The following is an 18355-nucleotide window of genomic DNA, read 5'->3' on the forward strand; positions in this document are numbered from 1 at the left end:
TTGTGTGATGCTTAGTATGATTGGACGACAATTATGCAAATCAGATTCTAATTTGTATAATTAATGAGGTAATTTAAAAATCCGCTTTGTTCCATGATATGACTATTCAAATTGTAACTGAGGAAGAGAGGACTGTTAATAGATAGAAAATATGCAAATGTAGGAATAATTTGCATACTTAATGAGTAGCTTCTATTATTCCACACTGGCAAATGACGGCAATTTCATACATTTAATACTTTTTTTGTGGCATCGGGAAGTTATGTGAATGTGAACATCGTTGAATCAAATTATGCTAATAAGGCCCTCATTTGCATAATTGATGATGAGTATTAGCATAACTTTCTTTGTTAAGCTCGTTATTGCTCATACTTTGGGCGTGTTATATTTTAAGAAAATCAACTGGTATGATTTATAATTGATGAGAAACACTCCTAATACGTCAGTCATAAAGGTTAAAATCATTTGGCGAAGGTATGAGGTCGTGGAACTCTAGCTATTCATGTTTTTTCCAGAAGGGGGCTAGTACTAAACAGTCATAGGTCCATACTTGTAGGGTAAGGATGGAAATATTAATTTTTTTCCTTATTTCTTACTAGTATTCTATTACCAAATATATGGACATATATGCACATGTTAATTTAAGACAAGAGGAAAAGTAGCTCAGATCAGGTTTTCGATTATTGATATTGTGCGTATGTAATGTTTTGTGTGTATGTATGTTTTCTCACGGTATGGCCATATTTTCCCTACGTCCATGTAATTAGTACTTGGTAACAAATGAATAATGAATACGAGGGGTGATCAATAAGTCCTCGGCCTCACCCTGACATACGGTTCACATCTCACATTTAGGGCATAATTATGTAGTATGACATCTTTTAGCAATATCCACCAAACTTCAAAGTATTGTGGTCAATACTTTTTAGTCGACGACCATTTGAAAACTAGTAGGTAAGTGACGAGAAAAACAAGGTTGCACTGTGATCAAAGCTGTGTGGGTCGTGTTCCTCATGCCATGAATCGGCATGAAATCCTCGAAGACATTGTCAAAATGCTTGATGAAGATTCCCTTCTTAAGCTTATTTCAACTAAAAAGAAGTGGATATCCGACTTTCGGCAGAGCAAGTTGGCCCGCACACCTCAGGTCGCAGCTCAATTGTCCATGTCTTTATCCCTCTACCTCACTTAACGTTATTGGGTGTCGTCTGCAAAGTAATGATCACAACGATCTAAATTTTGGTAGACATTCATAAGAGACTTTGTTCACGTGTACTTTAAAATTATTCCCCGATATTTGAGTTGTGCACCTTATTTCTGGGTGAGGTCGAGGACTTATTGATCACCCCTCTTATATATGTGTATATTAACTTCTTTCAAACTTTGTCCTGGTAAGGGATGTAAAGCCGTAGTCATCAGACATGAAATGTAGAACACTAACCTGTTACTCGACACAACAACCTCACTCCTTGCCTGAATACATCTGTGACTCACTCGAGTGGCTGTCAACACATCTGCTTCATACGTAAACAGTCGAGTGATATCCACCCTGTAGGTTAAGCCAAGCATACAAAGAAGCAAACAAACAAACAAACAAGCAGACAAACAAACAAACAAACAGACAAACAAACAGACGGAAAGACAAGCAAAAATACGTCCGTACATTTGCTATTTGTTTACAGACACCGGTGCCTGTGGAGAAGTGGTGGAGTACTACGGTGGAGTGAATGAGCACAAGTACAACTACACGTACACAACCTGTAGCGGCGGAGCGTCTGCTGCGGCAGAGTACTTGGAGTAACTGAAATATCCATTATCATTTCGTATCCTACATGTACATAACATTTTGTTTTTTTAAGCAGTTTTGTTGCTTGCAATACGTTGAAAACATGTTTGAATCAAATGCAAGGACCTTTGTACTACTATCTTTTTTTGCTTAAAATGAATCCCTCCTATGATGACATAGACATAGATGAGATGAATATTGATGCTATCAATTAATATTCATGAAAAAACAAAAGGGCTGCAGTAGCAATATTCATATATTTCATCATGACGTATTCATTTCATTACTTGGCCATTGGTTGGCCATCAATTAACCTTATTTTATTAAATATCTTTATAGAGCTGAGCAATGTCTATTTTGAAAATCATTGCTTTAACAATCAGATTCTGGTTACTCCTTAAAAAAATCCCAAAAGCGAGTATTCTCAGTCCGAACGAAATATCTTGGCCAACTTGGAAACATAATGACATAAAAGATCTGAATAAGCGCTCCAATATGTGGCACGTCCCAATCATGGACCGGGATGAGATGGGATACAAGATGAATCATGTTTGTGACCGCATTCTTCGCACTGCTGTACTGCAGCAGCGACATCAAGATGCAGTGCGAAATAGAACTAGCCACTATCGTCCTGAGGAAGGTAACGTTAATAGACGGTCTACCGAAACGTCGGCAGGAAAATTTCTACTGGTTGTGTCAGACCTTCAATTCTGAATCATTTACCAACCTAATGCAACTAGGCACAGACCTGAATCCGTAGGACACGTTTTTCAGACATTCTTGCCTTACCAAATCGTGGTACTCAGTGTGCATTGACTTGTTTCAGCCGTTACGTTCTCCAGCAGACTGACGGTCTTGGCTACATAGGAGCTGTCCGAGGCGACCTGGCGGGGTGTCTCTTCCTGGCCTCCCTGTTGGTGGCGGCTGCCCTCAGCTGTGGAATCAAGTCTCTGGGGAAAGTGCGTAAACAGCAGTATTGGCCTTACCTGGTGGAATGCAATTAGTATTACAATTGAAATACGTGGCTGTTAGAGACTCCTGGCAGCCAGAAAACGTTAGGTTCTTCCACCAGAGGTGACCAACACACAGTTGACATTACAGAAGCTATTGATGAAAAAATCATTTCATTCTTAACATGCACATTTTCTTAATCATAATCTTCCAATGCTTTTAAACCTTCCTCTTCGAAGTCTCTCAAATAAATTCAAATACCTGCAAAACTTCCTCTCCCAAATCCCCCTTCCACTGAAAATTCCCTCTTCCAAATCTCTGCCAAATTGCCTGTCGGTGTTTGTGCTGACTAGCTTTACTGTAGGAGTAGGAAAAGTTTAAGATCAATAGACAGACATTACATCTGTGCTCCCTTTGATTAGGTTGCGTATGTCACAACCATCCTACCGTTGTTCCTCCTGTTCCTGCTGTTTATCCGCGCCGTGACCCTGCCTGGAGCTGCAGAGGGGATAGCCTACGCTTTGACGCCTGCCCCTGTCATGGTAAGTAGTACATATATTTCCAACAAACGTGACTTTTATCTTGGCAAAAAGGAGGACAGTATTGCCCATGCATGCAAACTTTATATTCTGTCCGTTCTCGGCTTTATTGTAATGGCCGAAAAGTACATGTTGTCTAGAACATCAGTTAAAGGTGGAGGTTGTGACTTTGGAAACCTTAAACATCATAAAAATGTCTGTATGAGATGAGGATAATTTTTTGTTGCACAGGCATCGTTTTCATCCGGTGTGTGTGTCTGTCTATGCAGGATATTAACTTTGGTTCGGCTCTAATAAGCGCCATTGTTCACCGATTGACCCTGGGTTTTGGCGGCTATACAGCATTGGCCTCTTACAACCGGTTCCACAACAACGTTATCCGGTAATGATACACATTTTGAAAGATACACGCCATATATCGTTACGGTAGTTGCTTACAATATTGTCATGGATGATTTACTTTTACTCACTTTTCACCAAGTAACATGACATGCTGCTTACGGAAGGTCACTTCGAGGTTCCGGGTTGCATGAATAGAACCTACCCGGCATCCACTTGCAGAGGTCACGTATTTAGCTGTGCGTTGCACGTCAGTGTGAATGCAAGGGGAAAATTGTCGAAAGTTCTCATGTTGACGCATTGATTTGGCGCAATTATAATTAGTTGTAGTCAAGTGAGATACTCGGTTTAGGTAAAATTCGAGACAAGCCCAACTCACTAAAAGTTTCAATCAATTTCATCTTGATTGAAACAATTACGTTGTACATGTATCATAATCTTTCAGGGATGCTGTCGTTGTGGTGTTTGTTGATATGCTAGTGACGCTCTTCTGTGTGCTGACCATGGCCGGCATCTTCGGTTACCTCGCCTACATTAGCGGGGTGCACGTTAGTGAGACGGTCACTGCAGGTAATGATAAATGATAATTTTACAACACTGACCAATGATTTCACAAATGCACACTTTCCACTGTCGTACGTAGCAACAAAACATATATAACATTCTCCACATATTACAGGTTTTCATTCCCAGTCATATCCATGAATTTATGTATGTCAGAGTGTATGGGTATTTTTTTCGTAAATAATCAAACCAAGTTTGAATCGGTTATCACTGCAGGGATAGGCATGTTCTTCGTTACCATGGTGACGATGTTTTCCCAGCTTCCATCGGGGTCCTCCTGGGCATCTCTGTTCTTCCTGTGTCTGTTTCTGTTGGCCTACGGATGTCAGGTAAGTACATATACGCGGGTTCGGCTACTCTACGCTATTCGTTAACCTTTAATGCAGAGAGAGGCAGAATAAAAGAGAGAAGGAGGCAAAGAGAGAGAGAGAGAGAGAGAGAGAGAGAGAGAGAGAGAGAGAGAGATCGAGGAGAGATCGAGTGGGCAGCGAGAGAGAAATGGGGAAGAGATTAGGAAAACTTGCTTCAGAATTGTGATATCCAATTGCTACAGGGCTTGGTCCATTTACTACGTTGAGTCATGTTTAGTACAGAGGGGGGAGGGAGAGAGATCACAATATACAGAGAGATGTTTAAAAGCCTGCTTCATCGAGAAGGTTAATATTCAATTGCAAAATACGAGTGTAACTCTATGAATCTGTCAGGTCACCTACTTGGAGACGGTCATGACTTCCCTGATGGACCTGATGCCAAGAGGACTCATCAACAAGATGCCAGGGAGGGAGTCCGGGCTGCTGAGCAAGAGGACGATGCTGCATGGTGTGATGACTGTGGCTGTCTGTTTCCTGTTCTTCCTGTTAGGACTGCCATACGTCACACAGGTAGTCTGTTTCATAATTCTGCTTATTGGAGTGCGCATATTTGTGTTCAGTATTTTGCTGGCAAACTCCACCTGCATACACAGCACACAGCACACTGCAGTACGCCAGGTAAACCATTTTCCAACTTGACCTTCCTTCCAACAACCGCTACTCACATACCAAAAAATCATAAAAGATCCATCAACAGTTCCTCGAGTTACTTTGTCCACATACAAACACACAAACATACACAGCCCGCTGCAGTGCTGTAGGAAAACGCCAGATAAACCTTTTTCCAACTTGACCTTCCTTCTCGCAACAGCTACTTACCTACCACAAATCATGAAGATTCATTCACAGTTTCTCGAGTTATACTCTTGACATACATACAGACCCAGCCCACAGCTGGAGTGACTGATCGGCGAAGGTAATAACCTGTTATGATACTAATGGCATTCCTTTCTGACTCGCCCTCGTATCAAACTTGAGTGTTTTACGATTGGTTCACATACACACGTAAGATGATGTCCTTTGGCCTGCAGCCAATGTTTCTGCGCATTCTGTTATGCTGTAATCCGACGATGTAATAGAGGTCTCAACGCAAAAGCTTGGAAAAGCACCCAGTAACAATTTATTTACCAAAACTAGCATCCATGCCAACTTATGTTTTAGGGAGGTGAACATCTGAGCCGCCTTGTATCACAGTACAACATCATCATCCAACCGTACATGTTCGTCTTATTGGAATGTGTGGCTCTCACCTATCTCTACTGTGAGTATTACCGGACTGTGTGGCTCTCACATATCTCTACTGTATTACCGGAGTGTGTGGCTCTCACCTATCTCTACTGTAAGTATTAACGGACTGTGTGGCTGTCACCTACATGTATCTCTACTGTATTACCGGAGTGTGTGGCTCTCACATGTATCTACTGTGAGTATTTCTGGAGTGTGTGGCTCTCACCTATCTCTACTGTGAGAATTACCGGAGTGTGTGGCTCTCACCTATCTCTACTGTAAGTATTACCGGAGTGTGTGGCTCTCACCTATCTCTACTGTGAGTATTACCGGAGTATGTGGCTCTCACCTATCTCTACTGTGAGTATTACCGGAGTATGTGGCTCTCACCTATCTCTACTGTAAGTATTACCGGAGTGTGTGGCTTTCACCTATCTCGACTGTAAGTATTACTGGAGTATGTGGCTCTCATCTATCTCTTCTGTGAGTATTACCGGACTGTGTGACTCTCATCTATCTCTACTGTGAGTATTGCCGGAGAGTGTGACTCTCGCCTATCCCTATTGTGAGTAGTTGGAAGGGCAGTCATTATCTTCTTAACCGGCATCGAGGATTGATCTTTTGATAAGCAATGTCTCCAACTATCATTTAGCATCTAAGATATTTTAAGAACGACAGATGAAGGCAAAATCCCACTGCTGCCACCAGTTGTAACGTAAAAAATTAATGACAACGGCATTAAAGGGGGAAATAGCCCTGGAGGCTTATTTCCGTTTAACATGTAGTAGTAGTAGTCCACTGTTTTCTGCTGCTGCATTAGTAAAAACATCCTGCAGCCGCAATCAGTCTTCCTTCTATCCTTTCCGTCCGATTTTTCACGAGCTTCCTTAGCTCCCGTATGTCTTTTTTTGGCGACGCCTCAGGGGCGGGGGCATTTTTAACTGTACTGCGATTGAAATGAAACTATTCAGCTTATTCCACGAATGCATTCCCCTGGGAATTCATTTTTGGCTACACTTCGTGGGTATGGTCTTTGACCAGGGAAAAATTTTGCTTAAAGGGCGTGGTCAGGGTCCTAGTTGGCATACACTATTGCAGTTATTTGTAGATATTTTTCTGTTATCAATAGTTTCCTGAAGTCTGTAAGTAAGGCCAAATTGGAAATTTGACAGCTGTTGATAGTATTGTTTGATGATCTTTTGCTCCTTACGACTAAGAACAATAAGCTGAGATATTATTTCAATTTGAAACTTAACACGTGTTGTTTTAGAATGGTAAAGAATGGTTACGGTATAACTTTTGATAAGCTTTTGCTATTTACAATATATGATGATATGCTTTCATATGATCATCACTTACACTACATAATACTTGACTTAAATTTGTATATACGTCAAATGTGTCAAACAAGACGTCTGCATGTTTCAATAAAGATAATCATGTCATAGCTTTTATTCGGTATTCTTTATACACTTTTGCTCCTGGCAATGAAGAATGATGTACTTGGACCGTTTGGTAGACCCAGGTTCTTTTAGATTTAGCTGTGAAGGCTGTCACAGTAAAAATTAAGGAAGGACACAGAGACATGGTTTTCCGTACACTGGGCACGGGAGATTTTTGAGACGGACTGAATGTGACTACTTGATGTTGGCTCCGCTTACTTCGATCTTATTTGCCGTCTTTATATCATGTCTTATCAGACAGTTAGACCCCTGTCTGCTCCCAACGTGTTACCTTTCTTGCTAAAAGTAGGTACGATCTCCACTGTACACATGTGCAAGAACAGCTGATAGACTTAATTAAATACATCTGTTACAAACCTAAGCTTGTTCCAAGCATTTACGTACTATGTGTTACTATTGATTGTCGGCTACACTTTGTAATTCACTCACTTAGAATAGAATATGCATGGAAAAATGAAATCAATTCCAATGCCGTAAGTTATATCTACCATAAATATGTCTTTGTCTTATTGCCAGCAGTGTAAGATCTACATAATGTTCTGTTGTCTTTCAGTCAAACTTATACGTTTTACATGACATAGGCTTGAATTATATAGTCAAGAATAAGACTTATCTAATTTAGGACTCGGCGACGTGGCTACGTACCACAGTCTGGTGAGATGCCTGCTTGAAGGATAATAAGTTAGTGGTGATCATGGCACAGCAATAGACTAGTTACAGTGACTATTCTAATTATGGTTGGGAGTTGCATTGTGTCCTCTCTCAAGTTGAAGTCACGCATCTTGCCATAGCTTTCATAACGCAATGATAGTACATCACATTTGCATGGGCTCCTTGCAATCCATGCATTCACCCTCGGTACAAGTGACACTCGAAAACCACATTAAAATCAATAATACATAATTGTGGTACTAAATCCGTTGTCTTCCAAAGTGCTGTCGGGTTTTCTACGGTTGTAGCAGCGCAATCCTTGCTTGACCTTGACTGCACACGGCTCTGCACTGGTCTGTTTTCCCCTCCATATTCGGGGCGATCTGCGGCTCCTCTCGGTCTCGGTGGTGCAAGGCACACGGGCTCTTCCTAGCGATGCACCTTTTCCGTGGCCGGTCTGCAGCGATTTCCCCCGCTGCGGTCGAAGTCTCTGTGCGGGAGGTGTGGCCGGATAGCTCCTGGGCACCAGGGTCATATCTATGTAATAGAAGGAATTGAATAACAAACCTTTGAATGTACAGAAGTTCAAAGAACACAATTCTCATAAATTGAATATACAATATAACAACGTTAACAACAACGGAAATAAATAAATGTTCATCTGGATTTGATTTTGTTATTTTCCATTCTACTCTAACCCTTTCACTTACTTTCTTGCACATGTGTTTATGGATATGATGCAAGATAAAACTTATGGCATTAGCTTTGCGTGAATAGTTAAGTTTGTTAAATGAAATACATCTTTTTCATTTTTGTCAGCGTGCGGTGTTAGTGACTGTGATGTAAATTAAAAACGAGTAAAGATCATCGGCAAATATGTATCGAACGTTTTTGACAGTGAGCAGAGCGCTCAGCGAATTTCCAACTTCGACTTCGAGTATGAAAACATAAAAACTAAAAGTGTGCTATGTGAACTGCGAATTCGACGGGATTGACGGGCGATATCCCCGTGGAGGGTGCTGGTTGAACGTCCACTGTTACAAAGTAATGTACACTTTCAGGAGAAATGACCGCTGAAAAGGTTGAGAAGTATTCGCATCCCAGAGAAACGTCCGCATACAGCTCGAGGGATGTCTTCTATTCTGAAAGACTGGCCGACTTTTATAGGACTGGGTGTTTTTCTTGTACCCTCCTGGCATCTATTATCTGATCAGGGTCCAGGTCTACATATTTCAGCAATTTCCAACTTCCAAACAGATTTCCTATGGACACATATACAAGCTAAGGTCTAAGGTCATATACAAGCAAGCTCATAAGATAGGTGATTAGATACGAAGCGTCTTTGAAAAGCATTCATCAGAGAACTTTACCTAGCTCTTACAAACTCAAGGTTCCATTAGGAATGGAAAGCAGAAAATGCATCTTATGCGTCCTGAAATAATACATGTATGCAACATCAACATGTTTTACGTCGGAAAGAGTCATATAATCAGAATCACAAAACCCACTAATCCTTAGAACGTGGGACTTTTCGTCAGCCACCGCCAATTCAAACCCTCAGTATTGTTGTATGTAGCTATTATTAGTTATCTGCATACAATAGACGCTTGTTATTCTTGTTACATTTTGTACCCATGCAATTAATAAGACTATGGATATGAATTTGCGAATAAAAGTATAATAACAATGTTTACCTGATAACCATAGCCGCCGCGCTCGTCGCACCTTGACACAGCTGTGGCGATCATAACTTCAGGAACAGGACACCGCCTGTTGATGCGCCTTCACTAAGTGTGGAATTCGCTGATCATTCCGCCACTCCAGGAGGTCGTCGATGTGACAGGAAGCCCCCATCGTAGGTCAGGTCAACAGTAGAGTGTCACTCTTCCCGTTGTTGAGTCGACATGTCTTTCAATGAAGAGTGCCGAGACGCGTTTGGTATGTTTATTTCTATAGTTGGGGTTGGTGCCCTCCTCGACCGAGACGTCAGGGCCACGTGCACGTTTCTCATCAATCTATGCATTTCTTCCTCAGTGTTGTTGGTAGCCGCAAAAGACGACCGCGCCAACTGATCTGGAGAGATAAGATACAAAGAGACAAGATGAGCCGGGAAGGAATGGATCTAATTAGGGAGGGGTGGGGAAAACAAAGAGCCAAAGACACGCTACCCAAAGCGCATATTCTACTTATCTTCTTAGCGAAGGTAACAAAAAACGAATAAGGAAATACTACAACGAATCTACATAGTGACAGGTTGTAAGATCATTTTGAACAGGGCGGTCGAACATAATTCCAAGTAAAGTTTTGGCTTTCCGCCCGTAAACATGTCAATCGCTCACTGTCAATTGCTCACTGTCAATCCCTGCTGATATTTTGAACAGTTAAAACGAGCGTATAGGATACTTTCGGCGTTGTACCAGACGTTGGCTATTATCATGCACTAGTTGCTCGGGCTTAATGTTGACAGTTTGGACTAACTATTCATAACGACTGTCGGGCAGAAATACCACAAACTACTTCAACCAAGGATACGGTGTGGTTCAACTAAAGGATAGAATCAAATCTATCTCCTGCATTCTCAAGAATTTGTCAAGATACTCATAAGACTCACAGTAACATGTTTAATAAAGATTCATTATGCACTAAGTGACAATCGCATGATCAACGTTATGACTAACTAAAGTAGTAGTGCATTCCGCTACCCACCTCTTGTGGCCGCTACCACGCTCGAACTGACACTGACTGAAGTTGGTGGGTTGCATGCCGGAGAATACAGTTCATATTACTCCGCCGCTCGACTGGGCCAGTTGTATAACCAATATATATTTGACAGGAAAACAAACATTAACAAGAGTTCTACGACCTCATACCTTCGCCAAATGATTTTAACCTTTATGACTGACGTATTGGGAGTGTTTCTCATCAATTATGAATCATACCAGTTGGTCGTCTTCACCCAAATAACATAAGTTGTCCAAAGTATGACTATGAGCGAAACAAAGAAGGTTATGCTAACATTTATCATCACTTATGCAAATAAGCTCCTTATTAGCATAATTTGATTCAATGGTGCTCACATTCACACTACTTCCAAATGCCACAAGAATGAAATTGCCGTCATTAACTAGTATGGAATTATAGTAGTTTAACATTAATTATACAAATTAGCTTACATTTGCATATTTTCTAATCATCAACATTCCTTTCTTCCTCAGTTACAAATTCGCATATTTGAATAGTCATATCATGGAACACAGCGGGTTTTTAAATTGCCTCATTAATTATGCGAATTAAAATCTGATTTGCATCATTATCATCCAATCAAACAAAGCACCACGTAAGTTATAGAGTTAAAGTATATCTCATTAATTATGCAAAAGAGGTCTTCATTTGCATAGTTGATATTAATTTCTCTCTTCCTCAGTCATGTCACATGTTTGAGAGTCCTATCATGGAATTTGGAGGATGTATCAATTTTCATCATTATTAGTTATGCAAATTAGATACTGATTTGCATAATAAGTATTAATTCATGTAAATCATCACTCAAGCTATCCATTTAGCAAAAAGCATGACCATCCATCAAGCCCTTCTTGAGTTATTCCCTTTCACAGTCTGAAGCAAAACCTGCTCCTGCAGTCCCAGAAAATGCCGCTAGGGTGTCCAAACCGATACCTTTCACTCTCTTTCCAAAGAGCTATCTACCACTCAAAAGTCGGTTCCATAGCATATCCAAAACATGAGATATCAAAACAGGAATTACCGCTGCAGTACTATAACAAGCCGCTAGAGGGCCCAAAATCTAATCATTTTCAGGTCTCACCAAGACCTACCAACATACGAAATATCAAGACAACCCATCCAGGCATTCTTGAGTTATGCTGGTCTTCTTATACATACAAACGCTACCCTATGCATAACCTTCTGCCCTAGCTCGGGAGCCAACAAACTCCTCGGGTGGGCGGTGCCAAATGCACTTAGAAGCCCAGGTCTCGGGATCTAACTATTACGTGACAAGCTAATTTGAACAGTCAAACCCCCTGGCACAATGGGAATATCTCCTTACTACACCAGTAACACTTCCCCTACACCAGTAACACGTTCCAGCTGGCACCCAGCTAGTATACACTCATACAATATAACACATTTTTACACTTTTACACTTAACACTTAATTATGCAAAGCACTTCGCCCAAAATCTAATCATCTTGAGATTTCCCACATACACACCAACACACCAACTACGACAACAAACCATCCAGGCGTTCTCGACTTATCGTGTTCATTAACAGACACAGACAAGCATCAACGAATAACCTTCTCAGCGAAGGTAACCAGGAACTTACATGACAACTATATTGCAATTTGGAAGTCGTGTTGATAGTTTAAAAATGAATACCTCAGTATATTAATTAGTAGCTAGGAGCTTCGTAAATGTGTCGTACTACTTTCTGTCGATGGTGTACATCCGAGGAGGTTATTAGGTTGTCATGATAAAAACCAGATGTACGATGGACCAGGCTCAATTGACACGTAGCCAGGGGACGGTTCACTAACTGTTGTGCATAGTTAGTTCACTTTGCTGATATCTACTCATCATAAGTCTATCGTATTGCTGTGAAACCAATGAGTTCAAAACGACCCTGCATGTAGTTAATAGATTTGACCAACGTCTTCTATGTTATACCTGCAGCAAACTGCTTAACGCAGTGCTGGTTGGCACCTTTTAATTAGGATTAGAATACTAGACTCTAGTAATTCTCAGAAAAGATTGTTTGGAAGTGCTTTTAAGACTTTTAACCTCAAAGCAGTCACCTCTCAGACAATATGTGGCTTTATTTGACAAGATGTGGCTTTATTTGTATAAAAAATCAAAGTAGTAAATTGTTTGCTTACGTACATGTAACAGGCATACTTGATGTAAAGATCAGCATGTTGATTTGATCATATGGATGACACCCGGGCGTGCATCAGTTTTCGTGCGTTTCCAAAAACCAATCCTTCGGTCATGCTGTAAATCGGAAAAAGCAGCTGCAAAATAGAACAGGCCTACAATTTACAGGGAGGAAGGCAAGCAAAAATCTATTGATGGGCAACGTCGGAAAAGCGGGGTACGATGGCAGCAGATAAACCCTCGGTTACACAAAGCCGAACATGGCTCCTGAACACCAGCCGACGGCTTTTAGTTTGCTTCTTTGTTTTTGGTCGTGTGAAGGTCGGGGTGATATGCCCACGTTCCGATAGTAGTCACTTGGTTGTGACTGAGTTGGCAGAGATTTGTCTACGGCCTTGAGGTGAGTCATGAGTAAGTTGTATTGGAAACTAGTTGAGAGTAGGTCAGCAGACAGTGGTTCTGCCGTGGTTAAAGGTTCTAATTCTACTGCTGACTATACTCCCGAATACCAGCCGAACACTAGCTGAAAGCACCGAACACTTGCCGAACGCAAAAGTACCGGGATCACTGGTTCCTTTGTAATCACTCGGTGTCCCTGAGCACCGAAGTGCCTTCATCGCTAGACTTCCAGTGATGCAGTTTTGTCGTGTGTGGTCGTCCAGCAATGAGGCGACTTCGTTACTGGACATCTTCGAAATATCACTTGAAATCAAGAGACGAGAGTACCTGCGGGGCTTAAACTACGATACAAAACAAAATATTTTGGAACCTACAATGGGTTTTACCCAGTAAATTACCATACAAAATCACAATGGACCGATTACATTATTATGACTCTGCAAGTAGAGACTCTTACATAAGTTCGTGCCACAAACAGAATGTTTGGAATACATAACATGTTCTCCGAAATGTTCTCTGTACGGGGAGGCCGATCAACAATAAAGATGATACCTCAAACAGCTGAGTCTTGTATCTATTGAGACGGTACATGTAAGTCAGATAAGACTCATAGTTCAAACTAAGATAAATAATGGAGCTACGACATCAAATGGGGTACAAATGTGCTGCAAACTGTTAAACTAGTGTATAAAATATATCCCTTTGTCTTGTAGTACGCCGTAACGGTAGCGACTCAAAATACCGTGTATACTAGCACTGGAACATTGCAGTGATAATAGGACGTGATCACTGGAAGCCCATTAACGAAATAATGTAATCACTCGGCTTCCAGCACTGAAGAGTCACTCGTCACTGGTAAATCCAGCGCGGAACCCGTGACCGCGGGACTTTCGTTACTGGTTATCTAGTGACGAGTGACCTCCGTACTGGGTAACCAGTGATGAATGACTTTTTAACCCGCCTACCTGTCTGGCACCCGAGTGACGAGCGGAGATCGTCACTAGAAACCGAGTGATGAGCGGAGTTCATTTCTGGAAAACGAGCACCGAGTCAAGATTCAGTGCTGGAATTCCAGCACCGAGGGGGCTTCATTACTGGAATAAAGTCGTTCGTCACTGGATTTCTAGTGATGAACTATCTTCCGTGCTGGACGTCCAGTGACGACGCAATTTTGCTCAACTTAAAAAGTAGCGAAATATTGCACCGTTCACACCAGAGCGCTGCGAACAACATTATTTTTGTTTGGCGAGAACGCTGTTGTCACTTCTCATAACATAACGTCGTCACAAGGGTCATCTATCGTTTCATATTTTCTTGCGGAAAGCCATTTAAAGTAAATACTTTACCCGTGTAGACAGCTCTGACCCGTGTGTGCCGACGTTTTGCTATGAGAAGTGACAACGGCGCTCTCGCCAAACGAAAATATTGTTGTTTGCAGCGCTCTGGTGTTAATGGTGCAATATTTCGCTACTTTTTAAGTTGTAGCCGCTAATTGCGCTAAACTACGGGCTACAAGGCCCTGACCCCTCTACCAGACCTCAAGGGTATGTATGGGGGTTTTATCCTCTGGTGTAATTTTGCAGACAACACCGGCGATGAATAGATTACGTCACAATATTTTGGCGAACACGTAAGTCAGGCTCTGAAGACTCAGTCTTGCTAAAAATATTGCATTAATTGTGTTTATTGAATGACATCTGGTTACAATGTGCCTGTTATGGGGGTTTCAACCACGATTTAGACAATAGTAGTCCCCTGAAACCATCCCACTGAGACTTCGATCGGAATCACTACCGGCAGAGATCCCGATCAGGGTTAGTACCAGATCTGAGTAGATATATATAGCGGCACGGGGAGAAAGGTACTTGATGAGTAGCATAATGATATGTTATAAAACAGTCCTAATTCGACTCAGCTGATTAGATTATGTGTACACGTGAAATCAAACCATTAAAGAAACACATTGTAACCGTGAAAAAGGCCGTTGCAGTGAATGCAACAAGATTTTAGCAAAAAGGGGGTCGAACAAAATATTTGTATTTAGTACGTAGACTTCTGTTGTCAACAGCAATGGCATAAACTGACATTTCAAGGTTTTTGGTAAAAAAAACAGGGTAGTGACGGATTCCATGGACCTGGTTATACCCTTGATCTATGATCCGCCACCCTGGATTTTGACCACTGATGTCACCAACCTAACTTAAGATATGACTATTCAATCTTGCGAAATACATTTATGATGGAATTAACCTCGCCGTGCGACCGGGTGGCCTTGGTGCTGACTGATATCTACAACAACCAATAGCTCCATTCTCCCAACCAGGAAACTGATTCAGCATGAAACTATGGATCTACTGATTGGACCTGTGATCAAACTGCTATACTATGATACCAATACATTATAACATAACAATACATCCCGACTCGACTCTGGCTGTGCAAATTATGATAAAATCAAATACGCACGACAAAATATGGCAGTGACATACGCAATAAAAATTTCAACGACAATCAACAATAAGTACCTGTAACAGTAACAGTAAGCGTCGCCCCAGTGTTTTTTAACACTATGCTTGTTCTGACCGCAACGGTCCTTGTCCTCCTTTATCATGTACAATTGTTATATAACATTATTGCAAAGTCATAATCGACGATTTGAAAACAAAGCATATAAAACATACCGCATAAAACGCGGACAAACTTTTAAAGAATGGATAAATTACAGGTGAAATTACATCTATACCCATAGCGGTTTATTTCTTGTTAACATATATAACTGTTATATACATTTTATTGCAAATGCATGATCGACGAATTGAAAACGAAGCAAATTTTATATACATAGAACTTACGACATAAAACGTGGATAGACTTAAGAAAAAAAAATCAAATATATAGCTGAATCAAATGTGAAATAACCATTCTAAATCTATGTCTTCTTAATAATTTATACGTGAGCTTGATTTTCACAACCCTGGATGAATGGCTCTGTTCCCTACAAAGATATCAATCAGTTGTAAAGGAGTGTAGCTTCAGGCTAACTATCAAATCATCATTTCCTCCCTCAGCGCCGACCTGCAGGCGCTGTTGTCCAGCCATCAGACGTTGGATGGCTGAACTGAGTCACATGCTGCAGCACGTGTGCTGTTTCTGCTGCGCTAACGTCATCAACTGGGTCGCTGCAGTGACCTGGGTGTCGCTTATCCCATTGGTCATTCTGGTAAGCCCAGTTTGCCTGTTACCTTCGCCGAGAAAGTTATGTTTTCGGTGCATGTGTCTGTGTGTTTGCCTGTATACAGCATAGCTCGAGAAGTCGTGGATGATATTTGGTATGAAGGTGCAAAATGAAGAAACGAAACGACTATTGACCCCCTGGGGGCTTCCCATGGTACTGCAGCAGGACGTGATATATATCTCGTGTTCCGGAATTTTAGTTGGTAGGTAGCTCACATGTTCGTGCTCTATCGGTCATGCAACTGCAAAAAAAAATAGTGAAAATTTCTCTTGAAATAAGTACGATCTAGTTCGTCACTATGGTATGATTTAGTGTCATTTTTCTTCTACAGAAGCTTCGCATAACAGTATACTTACTTAGGCCTACTACCATCGTTGGGCATAGGCCAGGGTCTTAATCCCTCCATAACAGTTCTATAAACAGATGGCGTTATATCATAGAATGAATAGCACAATATCTGTAATGTTCGGCCATTGAGGAATGAATTTTATATTGGTGCTAAATCAATATGTGTTTTTTTTTCAGTTTTATCTGTTGACTGGGATCGGATATTGGCCAAGTCAGATATCTGGCCCGACCTGGTCAGTCGTGCTGGGACACTTCATCCTGGTGGCCAGTGCGGGCATGGTGCCTCTGGTGACCATCGTCAACATCATCATCGCACTGGTCAGTATTCAGCTTTTATGTCACGGGATAGAGTTGGGATGTAATCTATTGCAATAGGATATGTATAATATCAGCATACATAGCTGTCTCTTCTGTTATTCATATTTAAGATTCGTTCTTTAAAATTGTTAGATATTAGCAATGGTTCAGCTGTCATGTATTACAATTGTCGCGCAATAAATTTAAACTTCTTGTCTATAAGGAGCCATCCTATTGGAACCATCAGTTATACTTAACTTACATAACGCCTAGGGAAATAAACGTTGTGTTTCCGATTGCGATCATGAAAAATGTAGTCTGGGTGCCATCCTATTTCTACCGGGGCTCCTACATTCGCTACCCTCAAAAAATAAGGTAGCGAATGTTGGATAACCGGTAGAAATAGGATGGCACCCAGGCTAGAAAAATGGTCGGTAGGTGTGAATTCTCTTGTGTTTAGATTTCGACGGTAGTGATCTAACAAATACTGTATAACAATATAAATCTGAAACGCATCAGGATGCTAGAATTATCGGCATGACTTTCTAAGCACACGAATCTAGAGTATACACTGTCAAACACAAGTTATTGTCTGTTGCAACAGGTATGAAAAACATAATGGAAAACAACGCTACAACCTTAATTATCACTCAGATGTCAAATGGAAAATTTTATGTCCCTTGCCAGCCGTCGACCCATAGAAAAGGCTAGAGTCGGCAGGTTTTTGCAAGAGTCGGTCAACCGAAAACACAGCATTTCTTTTCTAGCCCTAACCTAAATGAACTAAACGGCTAAGTCAGAATCGGATTACCCTGCATCCTCTATACGTATACTGGTAACGTTGGGTAACATAGATTCGGGATTTTTCGGATAATGGTTGACTGAAATCAATCTAGCAGAACAATAAACCATCCTTTTTTTCTATTATTCTGTCAGTATCATGTTCTATCTTTGCACTAGTAGATTTTGTCTCTAGTCGTGCTGACACTATAATATTTAAAACTACCGTCCGCCGCACGCACAATGACGGTGCTGTCGGACAGGTGTGAACATTAATTCGGGAGAGAATATTCGTCTTGAATATCTTACCGCTAATTGCATTTTATACAGCAGCTATTCGTTCCATCCTTGGCTTGAGGAGAGTGGATATAGATGTGTCCAAGTAAAAAAAATACACGAAAAAACGGCCGTACCGCAAACATCAGGCCTTCGGGAACAACCCGTGTGTTGAGTCGGTAGAACGTCACTCAAAGTTCACCCCCACCGTCATGGAAATGTGTACATTATTCAA

The 18355-nt window shown here is 41.2% G+C and overlaps 1 protein-coding gene and 1 long non-coding RNA gene across 3 annotated transcripts in view; one reads left to right on the plus strand and one right to left on the minus strand.

Annotated features, from left to right (window-relative positions):
- The window catches only part of LOC136447433 (sodium- and chloride-dependent glycine transporter 2-like), a 35998-nt gene that overhangs the window by 15998 nt on the left and 1645 nt on the right, over positions 1-18355 (plus strand). For both annotated transcript variants that reach the window (XM_066446347.1, XM_066446348.1), the window contains 10 exons: positions 1683-1797; positions 2613-2745; positions 3160-3279; positions 3546-3658; positions 4061-4185; positions 4396-4508; positions 4884-5060; positions 5712-5811; positions 16253-16404; positions 16945-17085. In XM_066446347.1, coding sequence (XP_066302444.1) covers positions 1683-1797; positions 2613-2745; positions 3160-3279; positions 3546-3658; positions 4061-4185; positions 4396-4508; positions 4884-5060; positions 5712-5811; positions 16253-16404; positions 16945-17085 — 1289 coding nt within the window. The remainder of the gene's footprint in view (positions 1-1682; positions 1798-2612; positions 2746-3159; positions 3280-3545; positions 3659-4060; positions 4186-4395; positions 4509-4883; positions 5061-5711; positions 5812-16252; positions 16405-16944; positions 17086-18355) is intronic.
- Positions 7200-10299, minus strand: LOC136447435 (uncharacterized). Its single transcript, XR_010757720.1, has 2 exons — positions 9586-10299; positions 7200-8428 (listed from the first exon to the last, which is right to left on the minus strand). It is a non-coding gene; the product is annotated as an uncharacterized lncRNA (long non-coding RNA).

Source organism: Branchiostoma lanceolatum, chromosome 13 (genome assembly GCF_035083965.1).
Source record: "Branchiostoma lanceolatum isolate klBraLanc5 chromosome 13, klBraLanc5.hap2, whole genome shotgun sequence".
Taxonomy (NCBI): domain Eukaryota; kingdom Metazoa; phylum Chordata; class Leptocardii; order Amphioxiformes; family Branchiostomatidae; genus Branchiostoma; species Branchiostoma lanceolatum.